Raw genomic sequence first — 14,368 nt, 5'->3', positions numbered from 1 at the left:
AGAGAATCTCTTGTTCAAGGAAACTTGTCTAAGGGATGTCCTACCAAGAAATCTGCTTGTGTCATGTGATGCTTTTATTTTCACTTTTCTTTGTAGTCAGATTGTGTTCATTATAATGTTCCCAAACTTATAATTAGAATGTTGGAGTCCCTGGTTCCTCCTCTGATAGCAAAGGAAAAAAAAAAAAAAAAAAGTCAATCTCTTCTGAGAGAAGAGATACCAAAGAAATATGGATATACGTAGTAATAAAAAAATCACAAATCATAGTAGTTCTGCCAAAAAAACCCCAAGAACCAGGAGTTTTGGAAAGCTACTTTAAAAAAAATTAAATTCATAATTTAAAAACTTGATTCAAATCAAATCATAATGCATGTCAATTTAAATGATGCAATATCCTTTCTAAGGAGAAATTGTTACCTGTATACCCTTTTTATTGGGTTGAGTTTCCAGTTAGAGATGGAAGTGTTGAATATGAAATTTACTCCTTGCATCCTTGTGTAAGTTCTTTAGGTGCCATTCCTATTTTTATGCTAAAAAATACAAAAGAATTTTTAGCTGCTATTTCTGCTGTGGATCACAGAATCAAACTTCGAACTGCAACTTAATTCCTCTATGAAGTGCTTGATATTTAGCTGTTGGTGTATGGCAGGGTTTCTTATTGGTGAGTGAGATGAAAAAGACATGAAAAGGAGAACATTTACAGCGTACTTGGACTGAATTTGATTTATACTGCTGTAATGTTGTATATTGTTTATATTTTCAGATGACATTGAAAATGGATACCTGAGGCTCAGAGTTGTAAACTTGAAGGATAATAGGAAGCACTTTCCTATTACTGGGACACTTGGCATATGCTGGGAAACAGATGTGTTTAAAGGCAATGTAAAGGTCAGAAATATTTTTTTGTTTGTGGAAATGCTTATCTCAAAACAGAATTATGTTTGTGCATCTTAAATATGCTAATTTTAAAACAATTTTTTGATATGTAGAAGGTGTCTGTTACTAGACAAAGACCTGTGTTCCAATATTTTAAAAAATAAGTGAATTTTGAGGAAAAACATTTTCTGCTTTCTCTCATAGTGTGTGGATTGCATGCTAGACTCATTCATGTAATGTGTGTTATCACTCCAGTGCTTTCCACTCAGCAAAGATGCTGTGGCTGACCAGCCTTGCTTGTAAATGCTGGACAAAAAAAAAAAAAAGAAAAAATACTGCAGATGTACTTTTTGTGAGGGCTTTTTTTGGGTTTGATGTGAGGGTGGGTTGGTTTTTTTTGTTTTGTTTTGTGGTTTTTTGTTTGTTTTGGGTTGGTTGGTTGGTTGGGGTTTGTTTGTGAGCAATAAGCCTTGAACCTCTGGGGAAATACTCTGCAGTTCTGTGGTGTGTATGCAGTGAAAGTTAGGAACTGCTGGGGAATGTTAAAATGCCAGTGGCCACAGGGAGAAACTACAGACCACATCCACACAGTCAGCACCTAGCTCCAGTCAGGTACATCAGTCAGCTGGATTAACTTTTTATTTTTTTAGAGGAATGCTCACACATTCTGTTGGATAAAATTCCTGAAAGAGTTACTTCAAACAAAGCTTCAGATTATTTCTGTACCTTTTGCAATAGTGGTGAAGGCACATATTTTTAAATGTACTTTATCGGCGTGAATGTTTCAGAAGTTGTAAAAATTCTGATGAATGTAGTTTAAGCACTACTGGAAAATCACTTAGTTCAACACTTGATTTCAAATTTGGCACTTCTTTTGAAAAGACCCTCAAAATTAATAAAACTGCTGTTTCTGCCAATCATGTATAGATGTGGAATGAAATATTGTTTGATAAGGTGAGACTTTTTTACTGAGGCATGTGTTGACAAAACAAGGGACAATATTTTTAAACTGAAAGAGGGTAGATTTAAATTGGACATTGACAAAAAAAGGCAAAAAAATTCTTTCGCCCATGATGAGCATGGTGAGGCAGGGGAGTTGGAATTAGATGACTTATGTAAGTCCCTTCTAACCCAAATCATTCTGTGATTTTAACCCGAGTCTAATCTGTGATTCAGCTGCTTGGCAGGATTTTTTTTTTCCATGAAAATACTCCTGAGTAGTATATAAGAATTTAGGAAGTTATCTGACAGAGGAAACAGCTGTGGCTGTAGTCTTTAGTTTTTCAGTTTTAGTCTCCCTCCTATGTGCATACGGCATAAATTATATTGAGTGTTTGTTTCTACGACAAAATAAAGAATACAATTTTTTTAAATGCCTCATTTTGGGGTGACAGATAGAATTTGTCAGCATATAGCCATGGGTTGAATTCACTGTGGTCTTTACCATAAGTGTCTAAAATTCTTAAAATGTGTGGAGGCCGAATAACATCAGCCACAGAAGTAGGACATTCCACTACTTGGAATTTATTTGAATTTTGTTTAATACTCTTAAGGAAAACCAAAAAACCCAAAAGCTTTCTTGGCACTTCTGGGTTTTTTAGTAAAAAATTTAATTGCTGAAGTACAGATAGTTGGAAATTGTCATGGCTTAGGAATGGTATTCTCCAATTTAATGTTCTCACTGTAACCACTCCAAATCACACTCTCTACTGGCTCTCTCCCCTTCCTCTGCCCTGTGCTGAGCTGGAGGGGAGAACTGGAGGCACAAAGGTAAAGGTCAAGGTTGAGATAAGAGCAGTTTACTGGAAACAGCAATGGGAGAAGAAAATGGAGAGTAGCAGCAACAAAATTAATAATAAGAAGGTACAAGAGAGGCGAGTGATTAACATGCAAACATGCATGTGAAGGGAGGAACTCAACCTGACCATGCCACAATAGTCTGACTGAGAAGACAACCTTTTCCTTGCTCCTGGAAATGAGATGAGGTGGTATAGAACAATGTCACTGTGTTAGCCATGCTACCTCCTGGCTGCTGCAAAAATTAACCTGATCCTGACTAGAACCAGGAAGGAAATGCATGGAAACCTCACCATCCCACCACCCAACACCATCCCTGTGGTGGTGCTTAAATTCAATTCCAATTGGGTTTTCACTGCTCCGGTTTGGTTTTATAATTTGTGTTTTATAATTTTGTATTTATTACTATTGTTTAAGATGGCCTCTCCTTCCCTCTCCTTCTCTCCTTCCCTCAGACTTTCCTTCCCCCCCCCCTCAAACCTTCCCGCCAAAATCTTGGTTGTCCTGGTAACCCCATCCCATAATGGTTGTTTGCCACTTTTCGGTTACCTGTCAATCTTTAAGTTATATAACTTCCCCACCCCCTCATCATGTATTCCTCCTCCCCAAGTTACTTCTTATTGGTTCAAAAGTTCTGCATCCCTCATTATATGTTGGCAAAGAGTTTTAATTGGTCCCACGCAATCCCACCCCTGAACCCACCTAATAAAAAGCCGTGCCATCTTGAGGCCAGCGTCTCTCTCCGGAGCGCTGCCTTGGGGCTACGCATCCCTTGGTTGCACCCCCTGAGAGTCCCGCCTTTCTATTCTGCGCACCATCCGCACCTTGGTCGAGTTTGCCCACGCCTCTGGCAAAGTGAGCCCCTGGATGTAGTGGCGGCAGGGCTGGCCGGAACTGCACCCATTGGAAAAAGCCGAACCACTGCAAGCTGGCGCCCAACGTGGGGCTGTCACGCGTGGGCGAAGAACTGGCAGCTCGACGGCGACGGCTCTGACGCTGTGCCCTCAATTTGAGAGCCACGTGCTTGAATCCGGTCCGTCAGGACCTTTTACGGATTTTTCATTGTCGTCGCACCTCCTAGTGGAAGCAGCCTTCAGGTGCGCTCCCGGGAGGGAGAGGAGGGTAGCTTCGCAGCACCCAGCGAAGTCCTCTTCAGTGCGGATTTACCCCAGACCAAACCGCTGTACCCACGCAGGAACCAGGGACGGGTAAGCGTGTGAGCCCCTTGCCCTCACCCTACCCAAAAGGGAAGATCCAGCCCAGGAGAGACTGTCCTCGGGGGGATCCAGCCGCGCGGCGCCCGTGGGGGGGTTGTTTTCCTCTCTCGGGTTTTTGTTTCGCGGTTCCTGTTTTTATTTCTTTTTGTTGTTTTATGTTTTGAGTTTCCGTGGTTCCGAGCTGGTCCCAGCTCGCTCCGGGATCGGGGGAAGCGACACGGGCGCGCCGCGGGAAGAAACCGGGGCCGCGAGATCGGGAGCAGCACGGCAGAGCCCGTGGTGTAGTGGTTAGGGTTCAGCGCTCTGACCGCCGCGACCTGGGTTCGATTCCCGGTGAAGCCGGTTGCCCCGGGAGCGGGATCGCGGGACCGGAGCGGTGCCGTGCTCGTCCTTTTGCCGGCCCGGGCGCGGGAGACGTAGGTTCGATTCCCGGTCTGGACCGGGACCGCGGAAGGCGCGGCGAGCCCGGCGGGTCCCGGCGCGGAGCCCCCCCGCTTTTTGTCTGCGCACGGGCACAGACGGGGTTTAAAGCGGGCTTTTTTGGTTTTACGAGGCACCTTCGGGGCGGAGGCAGTGGGGGGGGCTGCCTGACCGGAGTTTTTTAGTGCTGGGATTCGGTTTTTAGTTTATTTTGTGTTGCGGAACGGTTTGGAAGTGGAGAATGGGTGCCAGGCTCTCGGCAGAGGAGAAAGGCGTTTTTCGTTGTTTTGTTGGTGTTCTCAGTTTTAATAAGGTTAAGTTTTCTAAAGGAGAACTGAAGCATTTCGTGCGCATGCTCTGTCTGCATTTCCCCGGAACGAACCCGGAAGTTGTGACAGACCCCCGATATTGGGACCCCGTCATCTTAAAACTTACCAAATTAGCTGCCGCTGGAGACAAAAATGCAGCGAAATACCTGTTCTGGTCGCGGCAAATTCAAACTGCCGTGAAAAACATGAAGGGAGTGCAGAAAGAGCGGTCTCCCGGAGAAAGCTCTGTTACCCCCTGTTCTTCCCGTTCTGTGTCCCCCTCCCCTTCTCCCCGCCGTGGCATCCTCAGAGGTGCAGCGGGCATACCCCAGCCCGCCAGCCCTGGCGCTCTCAGGACGCCATCCCCCCGCCCGGGACAGACAGGGCAGTCTGCCCGGGATGTCCGACGGAGCACTGGCCATGCTCCCGAGGAATTTTCCCTTCCCCGAACCTCCCTAAACAAACCCCGAGTTCGGTTCAGTGTTAATGGAGAAGAATGCACGCAAAATGCCTGCGCGGAGCCAAACGGCGCCCGCGCGGGGGGCGCGGGAGGCACCGGCGCGGAGCCGCTCGGCGCCCGCGCGGGAGGCGCGGGGGAAAAGCCGCTCGGTGCCCGCGTGGCAGGCGTCCATGCGGAAGAACCGCATGGCGACCGCGTGGCACGGGCATGCGGCGTCCATGCGGCAAACGCACGCGGTGTCCATGAGGCAGAGGCACGCGCCGCCCATGCGGCAGACGCACGCGCCGCCCATGCGACAGGCGCACGCGCCTTCCATGCGGAAGGAGACCCCGGCGCCGATGCGACAGGCGCATGCGGCTTCCATGCCGCAGGCGCATGCGGCGTCCACGCGGAAGGCGCGCGCTGCGCGCGCGTGGAATGCGCACGCGGTGCCCACGCGGGAGAACCGCGTGGCAGCCATGCGGCAGAGGCGCAGGCACGCAGTGCTCGCGCGGCAGAGGCGCGGAATGGCGGCGGCCGCATGGTGCGGTCGTTCTCTTTGTCCGCCCTGCCCGCCAGCCCGCTGCCGGGGGTGCCGCTCGCCGCCGCCGCCGCCATTGCCCCGCTCCCGTTCCCTTCCCCTTCCCAGTCCCCCAAGTTTTCCCCCCCCAACCCTTTTCCGTCCCCTTCCACCCTTCCCCGAGGCTGTCACTGTTCTGAAACCCCTTCCTATGACCCCCCCACCTGCCGCTCCTCCCGAGTCTCCACCCAAAACCACTCCTCCGAAGGCGTGCCTTTCCCAGACCCTGGCACGCCCCCCTCCCGTCGCAGGCCACTCCCCTCGGTGACGCCCAAGTCCCGCCCACTGCCTCCCGGTTCCCACGCCCCTTCTTTCGGTTCCCACGCTTGGGGCAAGGAGGGGGAGGGGTGGGATCCAGGAAGTGATGGTCCCCATGTCCCTTCTATCGCTCCAGTTACCTACAGGAGGGGTAGAGGAGGGCATGAGGAGGCAAAGTGGCAGCAGTTGTCCCAGAATGTTGTCAGGGAACTCATGAAGGCCCTCAAGGAGTACGGCCGCATGAGTCCGTACTTCCTTGGTTTGTTAGATGGCCAAGTTACCGGGAGTGAGGTTGTCCCCCATGACATCAAGTACCTATTCAAGTGCTTGCATTCCAGAACTGAGTATCAGCTCTGGTTTGCAACCTGGAAAAGGCACTTGCAGGACGCTCTCCCAGGATGGTCAAATGACCCTGACACAGCTGTGGACAATGAAGGGAACATGATCACGCTGTCACATGTGATGGGTGAGGGAGAATGGGAGATGCCCCAAAAGCAAGCTGAAAGCCTCCCAAAGCCGTTGTTAAGGCAAATTGCTCGTGTTGCTGTGAAAGCGTTTTCCACCATGCGGCCTTCCGGCCCCATGGAATCGTATTCAGATGTTTTTCAGGGACCTCAGGAAAACTTCCTGCTGTTTGTGGAAAGGCTAACGGTAGCCATAGAGCAGCAGGAAGAGGACGAAGTGGCAAGGGAGAGGCTGGTCACGTTGCTGGCGTTCAGGCACGCCAACGAAGTCTGCAAACAGGCCATGCTGACCCTTCCACGGATTCCCAAGCCGACATTACAGGACTATGTCGAGGTGGTAACTGAGGTGGTCCCCCTGATGACATCAGCAAAGCCAGAGAGGCCGGAACAGCGACGGAAAACCGTGAATGCAGCAACCGCAGAGAGCCCAACCTGCCATCAGGACAACGCGGCCGTGGTACCAAAAGGAAGGCGTCCATCTGGAAATTCAGCTGACAGGCCTTGCGCCTTATGTGGCAAGCAAGGACACTGGTGGCAGGCTTGTCCCCTGAGACGGGAGTTTCAGGAATTTAAACAAGCCAAAGAGGGAGAAGGAGGAAATGGGAGGGGAGGACGCTCCCAACAAAAAAACGAATAAGGGAGCGCGGAGCCACCCAGTGCGATGACCCCAATCGGGTGGCCCAAGCCGGGGGAGGAGGAATGGGGAATGATGATTTGAGTTGTACCGGACATGACATTTTAACGGACTTGACTTTTTCTTCCCAGAGGCAGCAGAGGAGCCCTCTGAGAGGGAATTCACCGGACAAGACAAGAGACTCCCCTTTGAGGAGTCCTTCACCTGATGATCCTGACCCGAATGTGCCTGTTCCTTTCACAGGAAAGTCCTTGACAACAACAAGCGAAGGAGTGCCCTTTCATCTTCAAGTGTCTGATGCCCTGTGGATCCGTGATGATGAATGGCACCGTGTGGCGGTATCTAAAAATCGAGGTACCTGGCACAAAATTGGCACAACATATGTAGTCGTGGGGGATTGTAAACATACCCCGCCGGAAATCGAGATTGTTCCCCAAACCACTCCTGCGGATCCCGAGTGGTTTGAACTCTGGCTTCGCTGCACGACTCCACCCATTTATCTGTCAAAGGGACAGATAGTCGCCCAGGCAATACCATCACTCCCTGAAAGGGTGTGTCCCGAGGGCGACTGCAAGACCTGCCACCCCCAGATAAGCACGGTCGTGTACATCACACATGACAGACCTGAGGAGGTGTGCAAATTAAGGGTGGGCGGGGAGACCACCATCATTAAAGGTCTCCTTGACTCGGGGGCGGACGTAACGGTGATCCCGGAACACCTATGGCCGTCACGTTGGCCGTTGCAGACAGTGGTGGAGCAAGTTGAGGGTGTTGGAGGCCTTCAATTGGCGAAAAAATCAAAGCACATGGTGCAAATTAAGGGGTCCAATGGGCAATTGGCGAACATCCAGCCCTTTGTTTTGAATTACAAAGCACCCCTGTGGGGGAGAGATGTCCTGGCCCAGTGGGGGGCAACAATTGAATTCCCTGACCCTCCACAAAATTTTCAGGCTGCGGTCACTGAACTGCGCCCCACCCAAAAACTGAATTGGAAAACGGATTCTCCAGTTTGGGTGGAGCAGTGGCCGCTTTCTAAGGAAAAATTAAAGGCGCTGAATGAGCTCGTGGAAGAGCAACTCCGAAAGGGTCACATAGAGGAGACCACCTCTCCTTGGAACACCCCAGTGTTCGTAATACAAAAATCGGATAAGACCCGATGGAGGCTTCTCCAGGACCTCAGACAAATTAACGAGGTCATCGAGGACATAGGCTCTCTCCAACCAGGGATGCCTTCCCCAGCCATGTTGCCCCAAAATTATAATCTGGCAGTAATTGACATTAAAGACTGCTTTTTTCAAATTCCTCTCCACCCCGACGATGCTCCGCGGTTTGCGTTCTCGGTTCCTAACATCAACCGAGAGGCCCCAAGGAAAAGGTATCACTGGAAGGTTCTTCCCCAAGGAGTCAAAAATTCTCCTGCCATTTGCCAGTGGTACGTGTCTTCCTTGCTGACCCCCGTGCGTGCAGCTGCACACCAGGCCGTCATCTTTCATTATATGGACGACGTGCTCGTGTGCGCCCCCAACGACGACCTGTTGACGCATGCGCTTGACCTGACAGTGGCTGCACTGGTTGCTGCAGGGTTTGAGTTGCAGGAAGCGAAAATTCAAAAGATGCCACCATGGAAATATCTTGGCCTCGAAATTAATAAGCGGACCATTGTTCCGCAAAAATTGGCGATCAGAACCAACATCAAGACCTTAGCGGATGTGCACCAGCTGTGTGGGGCTTTGAACTGGGTGAGGCCTTGGCTGGGTCTCACTACCGAGGACCTAGCACCTCTTTTCAGTTTATTGAAAGGGGGAGAGGGGCTGAGTTCCCCTAGGTCACTCACCCCGGAGGCACAGAAAGCACTGAAAAGGGTTCAAGAGTTGATGTCCACCAGACAGGCAAATCGATGCCATGCTGATTTGCCTTTCCGATTTGTCATTCTAGGGAATCTGCCGCACCTCCATGGAATGATATTCCAATGGGACAACGAGGTGACCAGCATACCCCGGAAGGACCGAGGCAGGAGAGATCCTCTTCTTATTATAGAATGGGTCTTTCTCAGCCATCACAGGTCCAAGAGGATGACACGCCCACAGGAGTTGATGGCTGAATTAATTCGGAAAGCCAGAGTTCGCATTAGAGAACTGGCTGGCTGCGACTTTGAGGTGATCCACGTACCAATTCGGTTGAATTCGGGCCAAATTTCAAAGGCAATGTTAGAGCACTTGCTTCAAGAGAATGAAGCACTTCAGTTTGCCCTGGACAGTTACACTGGTCAAATTTCAATCCATCGGCCTGCCCACAAAATTTTTAATTCGGATGCTCAATTTAAATTAAATTTAAGGAGTGTTCAGAGCAAAAGACCGCTCGAAGCCTTGACAGTTTTCACAGACGCGTCCGGAGGGTCCCACAAGTCAGTGGTGACTTGGAAAGATCCTCAGACTCAGCAGTGGGAGTCTGACGTTGCTGAGGTGGAAGGATCCCCTCAGATTGCTGAGTTGGCCGCAGTCGTCAGGGCCTTCGAAAGGTTCTCTGAACCATTTAATTTGGTAACCGATTCGAGCTATGTAGCAGGTGTAGTGTCCAGAGCGGAGAACTCAGTTCTCCAAGAAGTGACTAACATTGCTCTGTTTAAGTTGCTCTCGAAGCTAATAAGGCTGATCTCCCACCGAGAGCAACCGTTTTACGTGATGCACACCAGGTCGCACACGGATTTGCCGGGGTTCATAGCGGAGGGAAACAGGAGGGCTGATGCTCTTGCTGCCCCTGTCGCGAAGGCCCCGCTGCCTGACGTTTTCCAGCAGGCAAAGCTCAGCCACCAACTGTTCCATCAGAATGTGCCAGGTTTGGTCCGAGGGTTCAAACTAACCCGAGATCAGGCCAAGGCCATTGTGGCGACGTGTCCCAGCTGCCAGCGACATGCAGTCCCAACCTTGCATGCCGGGGTAAACCCCCGAGGGCTGAGCAGCAACGAGGTATGGCAGATGGACGTTACTCATGTCCCTCAGTTTGGGAGGCTGAAGTACGTCCATGTGTCTGTGGACACCTTTTCTGGAGCAGTCTATGCATCCGCCCATACAGGGGAGAAAGCAGGGGATGTTGTTAAACACCTCCTCCAAGCCTTCTCTTTCCTAGGCATCCCTAAGGTCATCAAATCGGACAACGGGCCAAGCTATATTTCCAAGGAGTTCCGCAGCTTCCTCCAGCAATGGGGAGTAGAACACAAAACCGGCATCCCCTATTCCCCGACAGGCCAAGCAATTGTGGAGAGGACACACCAAAACATCAAAAGAGTCCTCAATCAACAGGGACAAATTCTAAAATTGGAGTCACCCCAAATTCGATTAGCCAGGGCCTTGCACACAATTAATTTTCTAAATTGTTCATTTGAATTGATGAATCCCCCAATAATTAGGCACTTTGGAGGGAACCCAAATTTGAAATTAGAATCCAAGCCGCCAGTTCTTGTCAAGGACCCGGAGACCATGAGAATGGAAGGTCCACACGATTTAATCACTTGGGGACGCGGATACGCCTGCGTATCGACACCCACCGAACTTAAATGGGTGCCGGCCAAGTGGGTGAGACCTTATGTTCCCAGGGCCTCCAAAGAGTCAGATAATCAGGTGAAAAATGTCACTTGGCGAAGAAAAAGGAAGCCCGTTGGTCCGGAGGAAGAGAGGTCCGCTCCTTCCTTCCCCATTCCTCACTGGCTTTTTGTTGATTAATTTATTTTGTTATATTTTAAGTTACTCCTAAGTTTTTGTTACTTATAATTGGAATTGCATTTGGCATCATCCGACGAGTCACCCAAAAGACCATCACTGCAGCCACCTCGTCACTCAGCGTGAACAACGTCTGGGCCAGTGTTCCTCCCGTCGAGAAGATCGAGATGCAGCAGCTCCCGTCATGGGAAGATGAGGAATACCCTGACCCAGAGGACTTCTTCACCGGAGACTGATGACGAGAGGTGGCTCACGGAACAGAACATCTATCCCCCAAGCAGACACTACCAAAAGCCATCACAAAAAAATAAAAAAGGGGAAGATGTGGTGGTGCTTAAATTCAATTCCAATTGGGTTTTCACTGCTCCGGTTTGGTTTTATAATTTGTGTTTTATAATTTTGTATTTATTACTATTGTTTAAGATGGCCTCTCCTTCCCTCTCCTTCTCTCCTTCCCTCAGACTTTCCTTCCCCCCCCCCTCAAACCTTCCCGCCAAAATCTTGGTTGTCCTGGTAACCCCATCCCATAATGGTTGTTTGCCACTTTTCGGTTACCTGTCAATCTTTAAGTTATATAACTTCCCCACCCCCTCATCATGTATTCCTCCTCCCCAAGTTACTTCTTATTGGTTCAAAAGTTCTGCATCCCTCATTATATGTTGGCAAAGAGTTTTAATTGGTCCCACGCAATCCCACCCCTGAACCCACCTAATAAAAAGCCGTGCCATCTTGAGGCCAGCGTCTCTCTCCGGAGCGCTGCCTTGGGGCTACGCATCCCTTGGTTGCACCCCCTGAGAGTCCCGCCTTTCTATTCTGCGCACCATCCGCACCTTGGTCGAGTTTGCCCACGCCTCTGGCAAAGTGAGCCCCTGGACGTAGTGGCGGCAGGGCTGGCCGGAACTGCACCCATTGGAAAAAGCCGAACCACTGCACATCCCACTTTACATTTTGTAATTGGCCTTATATATGCAAGTTGTCAGACCAGAAAATTGTAATTCTTTCTGGTTTCCAGTGATTCTGTAGCTCATATAAGTTTATGATACCATCATTATCAGGTTTGGTTTGAATTTTGTATTTTCAGCATAGTCTGCATTAAAAGGCTTAGGGAAACTGTGTGTATCATACTGCCTCATGTTTGTGCCATCTGCCCTTATGTTGTTTGATTGAAGTAAAGTAATAGTGAAAGCAATGTTAGAGCAACAGAAACACAACTATGTAGTACAGAGAAATAAAGCATTCCAAATGAATTTTTTTGGCATGGAATATGTTGGTTTTGGTTTATTTCTGCTTTTGGACCACAGATACAACATAATTAAGATAATTTGATTCATTTAGTGATTCAGAACTCAAGAGAATAAGGAACAGCTGATACTAACCATGACAGACAACTCCTGTGCTTCTAAGGGATATGGGAAACTATCAGTTTGCAAAGACAAAAGAATTGGCATTAACATTTTTAAATTATCTAGTTGTGTAATCTTGTAAAGAAATATTTTCAAGAATTTGTAAGAGGAGGAATTACATCAGGATTATTACTATTACCTTTTTGGGAACTGAAGCTGTGAGCCTTTCAAAAAGTACTGTATACAGCTGGCTTGGAAGGGTAATTTTGTGTGCTCTGCCTTGAGTGGTCCCTGAGTATCTTTGCAAACATTGCTACATTCACACAAGTTTAGCAACTGACATTAAGCTTAGGTTGCTTACTCATATTGAAGGGACTATAATCATTTGAATGGTAAAGTAACTAATAATTGAGAAAAACAGATGTTAAGGGCTGAAAAATGTTCAAGAAATAATGTCTGATTTGGTTTGGCAGTGGTACCTTCTGTACTGCAGTGTTTCATGTCTGTGGGTTGCAATTTTGATTTCTGTAGAAAACCTCTAAGTAAGTATTTCTTGCAATAGGTCAGTGAACCATTATCAATTTTATTTTGAGGTTTTAACCTTTGTACAAAACCCTCTGAACCCTTTATATTTCTTCTAACATCAGGGACAGATCTACTTACTGGGCCATGGGGAAATAATCTCTTCTGCTTGTGTTTGTAGGACTGCTTTGTGATGGATCTGACTCTCTTGGATGAAACTGGAAAGCCCTTCTGGTGTTTTAGTGCTCCAGTCCACATGGGATTGTCTACCAAGTCATCTGGCCTTTATGACTACATGGGTCATATTTATACTGCAGACTATGCAGATTCAGAGGGTAAAGTCTGTGTTGAGTTTGTGTGGTTGGAAGAAACCAAGGAATATATTGTGGTCAGTTTGGTGCTTTATGTAAGCACCAAAAAGGTAAATAGCTGGTATGGAACAAATTACTGACTTAATTAGGTCACTAATTTCCTTGCTTTAAAAACCAAACAAACAACCCTCCCACAATAAAAAAAAACACAAACTGATATTTAAGATTGACACCAACGAGCAAGACTGCAAATTTTCCAGTAATAAGCGCAATTGCCTAAATTTTTTTAATAGGCAACTGAGGGATCAAAGAGACATATTGATTTATGTGAGAGGCTTTCTTCTCTGTTGAACATTAGTCTGTTTCTCGCTGGCTATATTTAAATTATTTTTAGGAAGATTTTTCTTTATAGACACATGTTACTGTCATTAAGGAATTGCTTCTTTTGAGAGCCATACGGTGGAGATGCCTTACCTTACATAAGCTGCACTGGTTTTGAGAACGTTGGCTTTTAATGCTTAGTAATAAAACAGCATGTGTGCTGTTTGCTCCAGGTTTGTTGGAGTATTACTGGTAAATTACAGGCTTTGTTAAATGCTTTTTCCAGAAAAACGTCACTTAAATATATTTTAGTAAAAGATTGAAAGGGTAGATGGGAAGTCAGGTTTGAAAAATATGTCAGTCAAGGCATTTGTTAAGGAAGTAATGTGTAAAACCTATTTATGACGTTTCTTTAAATTCCTGTTTGTTCTGTTTTCCCATGTTCTAACCTTGTCTGATTTGAGCCTAGATACTTGCCTCACATATTGGCCTCTGAGTAAGTGTCCCAATTATAAGCTAACCTCAGCTGGTGTCTGTTCATACTGAATTTATGTAACATCCAGTTGTTTTGGAAACAATGTATATCTGATAGTTTATCTAACAATATGAATACAATTGAAAATTGAATATATGTGCCTGGTCTTTCCAGTTCCTTGGAGTAAGTTTAGGATCAAATTTTCCACTTCCTGTATTTAAAAAACAAAAACAAAAAAAAACCAAAAAAACACAAAAACAAAAACAAAAACAAAAACAAAAACAAAAACAAAAACAAAAAAAAAAAAAAAAAAAAAATTACACGATACTGAGAGTCCAATGTCATTACCTGTCAGGGACAATTACATAGCTGACTGCTCTGACTTTATTATGGTAATGATTTCCTTAAAAATAAATACTCTTTATTTGTTTCCATACGTTAATTGGTTTGTACAATGTTTATATGTAAGCATGTCTTCCATGCTACAGAGGTAGATAGATGTTACAGCCACAGAGTTGTATGTTAATTTGACTTTCAAAGGCAATAAGCTGAGGCTGTTACCGTTCTAGTTCACCTTGTTAACTTTACCCAAAGAGACAGTGGAAATGTTTCTACCTTTGGTCGTTAGCCAGAACAAGAATGATCAGCTGCATTTTGTCGTCTTTCTTACTGGATGCTGATGGGAAC

General features: G+C 47.2%; 1 protein-coding gene across 1 annotated transcript in view; it reads left to right on the top strand.

Annotated features, from left to right (window-relative positions):
* Positions 1-13,025, top strand: part of LOC310923490 (F-box only protein 15-like) — a gene marked incomplete at its 3' end in the record, with an annotated part of 33,427 nt that extends 20,402 nt beyond the window's left edge. Inside the window, exons 9-10 of the mRNA XM_083885473.1 lie at positions 764-888; positions 12,756-13,025. Coding sequence (XP_083741599.1) covers positions 764-888; positions 12,756-13,025 — 395 coding nt within the window. The remainder of the gene's footprint in view (positions 1-763; positions 889-12,755) is intronic.
* Positions 13,026-14,368: the final 1,343 nt, after the last annotated feature.

This window comes from Zosterops lateralis, assembly GCF_965231275.1.
Source record: "Zosterops lateralis genome assembly, contig: HAP1_HAP1_SCAFFOLD_70, whole genome shotgun sequence".
NCBI classification, from domain to species: Eukaryota; Metazoa; Chordata; class Aves; order Passeriformes; family Zosteropidae; genus Zosterops; species Zosterops lateralis.
This window is presented reverse-complemented; position numbering and strand designations above follow the sequence as displayed.